The 11113-nt window shown below is 41.5% G+C and overlaps 1 protein-coding gene across 1 annotated transcript; it reads right to left on the bottom strand.

The window, feature by feature from the left end:
• Positions 1-4096: 4096 nt before the first annotated feature.
• LOC148574912 (uncharacterized) lies at positions 4097-6238 on the bottom strand. The gene is made up of 3 exons (XM_088505983.1): positions 5906-6238; positions 5390-5523; positions 4097-4502 (listed from the first exon to the last, which is right to left on the bottom strand). Exons 1-3 carry the CDS (start codon positions 6236-6238, stop codon positions 4097-4099), a joined length of 873 nt encoding a protein of 290 aa, XP_088362109.1.
• Positions 6239-11113: the final 4875 nt, after the last annotated feature.

Below are 11113 nucleotides of genomic sequence, written 5' to 3' on the forward strand. Positions count from 1 at the left end.
GTTATTGAGAAAGGTAAACCCCAATAACATTTGCGAAAGGCCAAGAGGCAACGTTAGTGGTCACGTTAGTGCCACTAACGTTGAAGTTAACGTGGACCATTTTGGGGGTAGGAACGTTAGTGAAAAAGGTGATTGTCACTAACGTTCTCGACCCCATACTTTCACTTAACGTTAACACCACTAACGCCCTAAGCTAAAGTCCATGCCTACTGCACACTTTCTCTGCAAGTGAAGCTAAGCCCACTAAAGATGATAACTTCTTCAACTCAAGATCCAAAGGCCCAATATCCAAGACTTGAAGAGCCAACTAGAAGATCAGAAGAGTAGTATAAATAGGAGTAGTTTTAAACTAGAGAGGAGCTTTTTGGGGGATTGAGGGAACTACTCTCTATATAATTTTACTTTTTCTGCAACTTCTAGTTTTACTTTCAGAATGCATTCTCCATCTTTGTTTTCCATTCCCAGAGCCATGAACAACTAAACCCCTTTCATTGGGTAAGGGAGCTCTGTTGTAATTTGATGGATCAATAATAGTTTTCATTATTCTTCTTCTTTCTTTTCTCTTGATTTTACTAGAAAGCTTTCAATCTTCATCCAATTGGGTAGTTGTCTTGGAAAAGAAGCTATTCATACTTGGATCTCTTCAGAACCTTGGAAGAGGAATAAAGAGATCATGTTAGAAATGCTTTCTCATGTTGGACCAAATTGGGGTTTGGATGGATATAGTGACATATAATCCTACCAACACTTTGATTTGGAAATACATGTGGTATAATCAGTGACCATACTTCATCTCTTCTCATGAGCAATTGGACCAAGGGATTAGTTATTGATCAAGATTTGAGAGATTGAATTACCAAGGAATTGGAGTTCAATCACTTAAGATTGCCAAGGAGATCAATGAATGCATTGATTGAGGAAGAGATGAAAATGAACTTGATCCGGAGAATGCAACATCTCCTAAGCCCAATGAATCCCCCATTTCTAATCTTACCCATTCTCTTTAATTTCTGCAATTTACTTTCATGCTAAATTCTCCATTTCCCATTTAAGATTCTGCAATTTACTTTCCGTCATTTATATTCAGCTCTTTATTCCCAGCATTTACATTTTCTGCTATTTACTTTCTGCCATTTAATTTCCTGCAACTCTCACATCAAATTCTGCTTAGCTCAACTAGAACATTCCTCTAATTAAAGTTGATTGACCAATCAATCCCTGTGGGATTCGACCTCACTCTATTGTGAGTTTTTACTTGACGACAATTCGGTATACTTGCCGAGGGAAATTTGTTGAGAGACAAGTTTCCGTGCATCATCTGCTACCCTTACTGGCGTTTAAACGCCAGTAAACTTCTCCTCCAGGGTGTGCTATTTTTAATACTGTTTTCATTCTGTTTTTGCTTTTTCAGTTATTTTTGTGACTTCACATGATCATCAACCTACAGAAAACATAAAATAACAATGGAAAATAGAAATTTAACTTAGATAAGTAAAGATTGGGTTGCCTCCCAACAAGCGCTTCTTTAATGTCAATAGCTTGACAGTGGGCTCTCATGGGACCTCACAGATAATCAGAGCAGGGTTGGAGCCTCTCAACACCAAACTTAGAGTTTGGTTGCGGCCTCTCAACACCAAGAATATGGGGGGTTTTGTTTGACTCTGTATTGAGAGAAGCTTTTCATGCTTCTTCTCCATGGTTACAGAAGGAGAAGCTTGAGTCTTAAACACAAGGGAATCCTCATTCACTTGAAGGACCAATTCTCCTCTGTCAACATCAATCACAGCTTTTGCTGTGGCTAGGAAGGGTCTGCCAAGGATGATGGATTCATCCATGCACTTCCCAGTGTCTAGGATTATGAAATCAGCAGGGATGTAGTGGCCTTCAATCTTTACCAAGACATCCTCTACAAGTCCATAAGCCTATTTTCTTGAATTGTCTGCCATCTCTAGTGAGATTCTTGCAACTTGTACCTCAGGGATCCCTAGCTTCTCCATTACAGAGAGTGGCATGAGGTTTATACTTGACCCCAGGTCACACAGAGCCTTCTCAAAGGTCATGGTGCCTATGGTACAAGGTATTGAGAACTTTCCAGGATCCTGTCTCTTCTGAGGTAATACCTGCCTAGTTAAGTCATCCAGTTCTTTGGTGAGCAAGGGGGGTTCTTCCTCCCAAGTCTCATTACCAAATAACATGGCATTTAGCTTCATGATTGCTCCAAGGTACTTAGCAACTTGCTCTTTAGTAACATCTTCATCCTCTTCAGAGGAAAAATACTCATCAGAGCTCATGAATGGCAGAAGTAAATTCAATGGAATCTCTATGGTCTCAATGTGAGCCTCAGATTCCCATGGTTCCTCCTTAGGAAACTCCTTGGAGGCCAGTGGACGTCCATTGAGGTCTTTCTCAGTGGAGATCACTGCTTCTTCCTCCTCTCCAGGTTCGGCCGTGTGGGTTATGTTGATGGCCTTGCACTCTCTTTTTGGATTCTCTTCTGTATTGCTTGGGAGTGTACTAGGAGGAAGTTCAGTAACTTTCTTACTCACCTGACCCACTTGTGCCTCCAAATTTCTAATGGAGGACCTTGTTTCAGTCATGAAACTTTGAGTGGTCTTAATTAAATCAGAGACTACAGTTGCTAAGTCAGAGTGGCTCTGCTTAGAATTCTCTGTCTGTTGCTGAGAATATGATGGAAAAGGCTTGCTATTGCTAAACCTATTTCTTCCACTATTACTATTGTTGAAGCCTTGTTGAGGCCTCTGTTGGTCCTTCCATGAGAGATTTAGATGATTTCTCCATGAAGGATTATAGGTGTTTCCATAGGGTTCTCCCATGTAATTCACCTCTTCCATTGCTGGATTCTCAGGATCATAAGCTTCTTCTTCAGATGAAGCTTCTTTGGTACTGCCTGTTGCTGCTTGCATTCCAGAAAGACTCTGAGAACTCATATTGACTTGCTGAGTCAATATTTTGTTCTGAGCCAATATAACATTCAGAGTATCAATCTCAAGAACTCCTTTCTTCTGATTTGTCTCATTATTCAAAGGATTCCTTTCAGAAGTGTACATGAATTGGTTATTTGCAACCATCTCAATGAGTTCCTGAACTTCTGCATGCGTCTTCTTCAGATGAAGAGATCCTCCAGCAGAGCTGTCCAATGACATCTTGGACAGTTCAAACAGACCATCATAGAAGATACCTATGATGCTCCATTCTGAAAGCATGTCAGAAGGACACCTTCTGATCAATTGTTTGTATCTTTTCCAAGCTTCATAGAGGGATTCATCTTCCTTCTGTTTGAAGGTCTGGACTTCCACTCTAAGCTTACTCAATTTTTGAGGTGGAAAGAAATCATTAATTGTAGCAAGAATTTTCGAAAATAGTAAAAAATAATAAAAAATGGAAAGGAATTGATTTTGAAAAGATATGATTGAAAAGATATGATTTGAAAAAGATTTGATTTTGAAAAATTATGAAAATTTGAAAAAATTTGAATTAAAAACAAAATCTTTCCTCCTGTGCCATCCTGGCGTTAAACGCCTAGAATGGTATCCATTCTGGCGTTAAACGCCCAGAATGGTATCCATTCTGGCATTTAACGCCCAAAATGCTACCTTTTTGGGCGTTTAACGCCTAGCCAGGTATCCATTCTTCCACTTTTCAGCTGTGTTTTCTTGTGTTTAATGGCTGGTGGGTTCATTTATGAACCCTTATATATGTTGGGCTTGGGCCCGGTCCAACCCGTTAGCGTTTTTAGCCCGTTTGGCCCAACTTCAGGTCAAACCTTTAAAATTAACGCCTAGTTTTCGACTTATATTATTTTTCTAAGGTTTTTTACTGTTTTCACTTTTTCTCGCGCAGCACTGGCAGACTCAAACCGGTTCGACCGGTTCAGCTGCCGGTTCGCAATTTTTCACAGAAAATACATTTTCTGACTCAGAAAAACCTACTGAGTCCAAAAATCATATTTAAATCCTCAAATTCTCACTCTAACTTTTCGGATCCTATTTTGGGCAATATAATCACTTAACTAACCGGTTGATTAGTTGCGGTTCTTACATTGTCCCCACCAAATAAGAAATTTTGCCCTCAAAATTTAACGATTACCTGAGAATAGCTCGGGATAATCCTTCCGCATCTCGGACTCTAATTCCCAAGTATGCTCTTCAACTCCTGCTCGCTCCCAAGAAACTTTAACCAGTGAAACTTCCTTTCCCCGCAATTTCTTTACACTAGTGTCATCAATTCTCACTAGCGTTACATGGAAAGTCAAGTTCTCCCTCAACTCAACCGACTCAGGCTCCAACACATGAGCCACATCCGACGTGTACTTGTGGAGCTGTGACACGTGTAATACGTCATGCAAGTTAGACAAGTGAGGTGGCAAAGCTCCTTGATACGCCACCGGCCCGAATCGCCTCAGAATCTCAAACGGTCCTATATACCTCAGATTCAATTTCTTGGTCTTAATCGCTCTTCCAATACCAGATGTCGGTGTAACCCTTAGAAATACATGTTCTCCCACTTCAAAGTCTAACGGTTTCCTTCTCTAGTCCGTGTAACTCTTCTGTCGACTCTGTGTTGTTAGAATTCTCTCCCGAATCTTTTTAATCTTCTCAGTAGTCTCGGCTATCAAATCAGGACCCAAAACACTCACTTCACCCGATTCGTACCAACAAAGTAGAGATTGGTACTTCCGTCCATACAAGGCCTCATACGGAGCCATCCCAATGCTTGCATGAAAGCTATTGTTGTACGCAAACTCCATCAATGGCATGTAACGGTCCCAACTTCCGGGTTGATCCAATACACACACCCTCAGCATATCTTCCAACGTCCGAATAGTTCTTTCCGATTGTCCGTCAGTTTGCAGATAATATGTGGTACTGAGACATAGCTTCGTACCGAAAGCTCTTTGAAAAGCTCCTTAAAACCTTGATGTGAATCGGGGATCACGGTCTGACACTATGCTCGATGGCACACCATGCAACCTTACTATCTCCTTGATATACAACCACGCCAACTCCTCTATTGAACAACTTATTCGGATAGGCAGAAAATAAGCGGATTTGGTTAAGCGATCCACGATCACCCAAATCATATCAAATCCTGACCTAGTTCTCGGTAAACCGGTCACAAAATCCATTGCAATTCCTTTCCACTTCCACTGAGGAATCTCAAGAAGCTGTAGCATTCCTGACGGTTTCTGATACTCTATCTTCACTTTCTGACACGTCAGGTACTTGGATACTACTGTAGCTACATCACCTTTCATCCCAGGCCACCAGAACATCTTCTTTAAGTCATAGTACATCTTCGTACTGCTGGAATGAATGGAAAACCCACTGTTATGAGCTTCTGATAATAAGTCTTGTCTCAAACTCCTAACATCCGGTATACAAATCCTCCCCTTGTGTCTCTATAATCCTTCACCATCCTTAGTGAATTCTTCACGCCTCTTATCACCAACTGGTTGAAACAATTGTTGAAGCTTTTGCTCATCTTGCTGAGCCTTCTGAATCTCTGTTTTAAAGGTACTCGAGATCTACAACTGATTCAAGCAAGCTCTTCCGGCAACTTCACCAATGTCTAGCTTAAGATCCACAAACTTATCCACTAGCTCTTCTTCCTTAATCCTCATCTAAGCTATTATCAAGGACTTCCGACTCAAAGCGTCTGCTACCACATTCGCCTTTCCAGGGCGATAACTCAGTTCAAAATCATAATCCTTTAACAATTCCATCCACCTCCTCTGACGTATATTAAGCTCTTTTTGATCAAAGATGTACTTGAGACTCTTATGATAAGAAAAGACGCTAAACCTTACTCCGTACAAGTGGTGCCTCCAAATCTTTAGTGCAAACACAATCGACGCTAATTCCAAATTATGAGTTGGGTAATTTACCTCATGAGGTCTCAGTTGACGCGATGCGTAAGCCACCACATTCTGATGTTGCATCAACATGCAACCCAAACCCTTGAAAGAAGTATCACAATATACTTCGAACGGTTCATGCGGTTCCTGTAAAATCAAAACAGGTGCTGAAGTTAGCTTTTGCTTCAAAGTTTGAAAACTCTTTTCACACTCCGACGTCCACACAAATGGTACTTCCTTCCTTGTCAACTTAGTCATCGATAGTGCAATCTGGGAAAATCCTTCAATGAATCTCCGGTAATATCTAGCTAAGTCTAAGAAACTTCGTACTCCCGTCACCGTCGTTGGTCTTTCCCATTCCATCACCGCTTCTACCTTAGAAGGATCCACCGCTATTCCCTTTTGCTCACCACGTGACCTAAGAACTTTACTTCCTCCTTTCAGAAATCACACTTCGACAACTTAGCATACAACTTCTGCTCCTTTAAGATTTGCAACACAATCCTCAAGTGTTCCTTATGCTCCTTTGCCGTCTTGGAATAAACTAAGATGTCGTCTATGAAAACCACCATGAATTTGTCCAGAAAGGGACGAAAGACCTTGTTCATGTAGTCCATGAAAACAGCAGGTGCATTCGTTAACCCAAAGGACATCACCGCAAACTCGTAGTGTCCATAGCGTGTCCTAAACGCAATTTTAGGGATATCATCCTCTTTCACCCTTATCTGATGGTAACCGGATCTCAAATCGATCTTCGAAAACACTCCGGCTCCTTGCAGTTGATCCATCAAGTCATCTATCCTTGGCAGCGGGTACTTGTTCTTCACAGTCACTTTGTTTAACTGCCGGTAATCCACACACAATCGCATTCCCCCATCCTTCTTCTTCACCAATAAAACTGGCGCTCCCCACGGAGATACACTCGATCGAATGAACCTCTTGTTCAGAAGCTCTTCCAACTGAGTCTTTAACTATGCCAGCTCTATCAGAGCCATTCTATACGGCGCAATCAATACAGGTCCAGCTCCCGACACCAATTCAATCGCAAATTCAATCTCCCTCTGAGGTAAAAATTCAGGAATATCTTACGGGAAGTCTCTAACTACCAGAATCTGCTCCAAATCCTGGGCATCACCCAAGGCATTAGCAGTCAACAAGATATAACCCTGACACTCTTCCCTACTACAGTGCACCATTACAGAGTTCAGGTAATAACCCTCAGCTACCACTGCTCCATTTTCCCCTTCTAGCATAAACTGAATTGACCGTTCAAAGCAATCCAATAAAACTCGGTTCTTTGATAACCAATCAAATCCCAATATCATCTCCAACACAACCATTAGTAAATAGATCAAATCATGCACAAAATCTCTACCCTCAAGCTTGAAACCTACTTGCCTACACCCTGACCTAGTTATAACCGTTTGATGTGGAGTATGTACATGCAGATCAAATGCTAACTCTGACACTTTCAAGCCTAGTTCCTCAACTTTAGCAAACGAAATAAACGAATGCAATGCTCCAGTATCATATAATGCAATTAAGATCTTATCACCAACTAAACATATACCTCTCATCAAAGGATCCGCCTTAGAAGCATCCTTAGCGTTCACAGCAAAGACTCGACCCTGATGCTGACTCTGGCCTGTGTTCGGATTCCTCCCACGAGTGCAATCCCTCGCAATGTGGCTAGGCAACCCACAGTTGAAGCAACCACCTAAAACAACCTTGCATGAGTCATATGGATGAAAACGCCTACAACACACACAAGTCAAATCCGGAGAAATCTTACTCTGATTTCCTCTCCCTTTGCCACGCTGAAACTGATCTTGAGTGTTCTTTCTGAAGCCTCCTTGACCTTGAGGCGCATATCCTCCTCTCTTGAAACTCTGACCCCTCGGATGAAAATACTTGCCACGTCCCTGACTAGAATTCCCTCTGTGAGTTTTCATGGACGAAGCTACCGTTTCGCATACTCTTCCACCACTCTCGCCTTGTTCACCAAGTCGGGAAAAGTACGAATCTCCATTGGAGCCATAGCAGCCATAATGTTGTCCTTCAAGCCTCTTTGGTACTTGATACACTTCCAACTTTCGTAAGTCTCCGGGGCACCCTGACATACCCTAGAAAACCTACAAAGCTCTTCAAACTTGCTTGTGTAGTCTGCCACTGACAAGGAACTTTGCTTCAGCTGCATCAGTTCCATCTCCTTTGCTTTACTTGCAGACTTAGGAAAGTACTTCTTGTAGAAGGCCGTCTGGATACATCCCCTGGGACATCAGTGTTCTGGAGCTGTAGCAAATGGCACTCTGCTTGCCACTAGTGTTGGGCCTCTCCTACTAGCTGATAAGCAACAAATTCAACATATTGATTATTCAGAAAGTGATGCGCCTGTAAAGCACGCTCTATGGCCTGAAACCATTTGTTCGCTTTAGTAGGATTAGTTGATCCTTGGAAAATTGGAGGATGAACCTCGAGAAAGGTCGCCAAGGTCATTAGGGCACCTCCCGCATTATCTCCATTTCCCTCAGCATTATCATTCACATTCCCTTCACCATTTCCGTTGCCATTTCCAGCCGGTTGGCCTAACCTCTGCATAGCTTGCAGAGCTGCAGCAGCATTAGCTTCCATGGTGTTCGCTAAGCTAGCCATGGCCGCCATGAATTCAGCATGGTTATCCGTCGGTTGCTCTTTCCTACTTTCTCGTGAACTTGCTCGACCTCGTCTGTGAGTGGCCATTAGGGTTCCTATCTACACCAAAGAATAGATATCAAGGTGATCAATCTCAATATCAAAAGCCTAGTGCTTCAATTATCCCAAATAGGCACTCACAAACAATCATGCTATGCAATATCAGTAGATAACCTAATAGCATCAAAGAAAAGACACACAGAGTATGCAACGAAGCACAATCGGTCTATCCCTCAGGCTCACAAGGAAGAACCGCTCTGATACCACTAAATGTAACACCCTAATTAGCCTAAACTTTACCTCGCATCGTAAAGCAAAGGTTAATCAAAGGTTACAATAGTTCTAAGCTCATACATATAATATATAGAAAAAAATAATATAATCTAGAAGCCCGATGAAGGATATAGCTCAAAGACAGGATTTGAAAGGCGCAAAAACGTACAAACGGAGCAACTATCTTAAAGCACAAGATATAGATATAGTATAGCAAAAGATAGTAGTATAATATCATAATAATCTAGCCACAGCTCGCGGAGTTTAAGCCGGCTAGCCATATACAGACTATACAGAAACTAGACAGTAAAATAAGCTTATACAGTTTTTCTCTCTCAATACAAGCCTCTAGACAAAAACAAAATACAAAAGTGAGAGATGTATAAACAAAATAAATTAAAAGACTCCAAGAGTAACAGGATCCTCCACTTCTGTCACCATCCAAGCAACTCACCGAGGTGGGTTGCGACCTGCATCTGAAAAACACAACAGAAATATGGTATGAGAACCGGAGGTTCTCAGTATGGTAACAGTGCCCAGTGATGTAGGATATAAGACCCCGAAACGCCGAAGGTAATCCTAGACTTCATATCCATCACAAGATTCATCTTAGGCATCCTAAAACAATAAAGCAGGATATATAAATCATAACATAAATAAACAGGGTACTCTATCTTAAGGGATTTATATTCTAACCAAACATCGCTGTCTCACAACCTTCACCAACCTATCCTCCATGCGATCTCATCGCCACCGCCTTCCGAACCTCCTCAATCCTAGTAGAAATCACAATTAATTACAATGCAAGTAAAACACAAGTAGAAGCATATAAGACAAGTGATTCAAGTAATCAATTAGGCATATTATACAAATAGGCAAACCATTACAAGTAGAAAAAGCATACAAACAGATAGAAAATGCACATGATGAATGCCTGCCCTACTGGCTTTGATATCAGATTGTCGGTTCAACTGCCAACCCGACACATCTCCATGGAGATGTCGCCCTTCGGAATCATCATTGGGAACCCCCGAGATATAGTGCTCGAATCACTGTCCAGGGTTTTGTACCTGCACACTCTATTGATCCAAAGGGATGCGAGTGGGATACTCTTGCCACAGACCTCACATCTCAACGTAAGTGGGATTTAACCACCGTCCTTACGCCGCCGCTGCTACCTCGACAGACGGGATCCAACCGCCATCCTTGCCGGGTGCATAACGTCTTATCATTTCTCAGTATAAAATAGTAGTTCAGTGATTTTTCAGAAAACATTTTCAATACATCAATGATTCATCATTGCATATTCGAGTCCTTGACTTATCTCAACCATTGTAAATCAACATTTCCATTCCGAGTCCTCGACTCATCTCAACTACTGTCGATCCACATTTCAATTCCGAACTCAACAGTTCAACAATTCTCATTTCACATACCAGTCTACCTTCACACGCCGTCAAACCATCCTCAGTATGCCTGAAACCTAAGCCTTCGTTTTCTAATTTTTCTAAAATAACATCAACTAAATCTCTAAAGTTCTTTCCCATGTTCCCATGCAAAAAATTATGTCCAAAAGCCTTAAAATAGTGTTATAGAAGCTTACAATCTTGTTGGGAAGGTGAAATAGTTGAAAACAAACTTAAATTTGAAAAATAGGACGTGTGCATACGCACAGGGGTGTGTGTGCACACGCCCAGGAGATTTTTAAAACGTGTGCGTACACATAGAGGTGTGCGTACGCACAAGTACAAAAATTTACAAGTTCAGTTCACTCGCACAAGCTGTGCTAGCGCCCTCAACAGACTACCCTTCCCGACTTGTGCGTGAGCACAGGGCTGTGCGTACGCACAGATCGTATATCCTCATTAGGTAAGTACGCGCACAAGCTGTGCTAGCGTTGTAAACAGAAAGCCTCTCCCTGCCTATGCGTACGCATAGGTCAGTGCGTGCGCACAGGTTTAAAATTTCGCAGGGTTGTGCGTATGCACAAGGCTGTGCGTGCGCACATACCTAAAATCATAAAAATCTGCAACTTTACAGAATTTCAGATTTCGACACCAATCTTTGAATGATCATAACTTCCTCTAAAAAAATCCAAATTTTGCAAACTTTATATCGATTTGAAGAGTTTTCAATAAGCTTTATTTCAAACAAATTTCAACTGATTTTGAAAATTGAGCCATAAGTTATGATCAGACAAAGTTCACCAAAAACTAACTTTTACCAAAAGTTCACAATTTACCAATTTCCTTATCATACACAATCAAAACCATA

The sequence above is a fragment of the Arachis ipaensis genome, chromosome B2 (genome assembly GCF_059453495.1).
Source record: "Arachis ipaensis isolate K30076 ecotype BB chromosome B2, ASM5945349v1, whole genome shotgun sequence".
In the NCBI taxonomy this organism is placed as follows: Eukaryota; Viridiplantae; Streptophyta; class Magnoliopsida; order Fabales; family Fabaceae; genus Arachis; species Arachis ipaensis.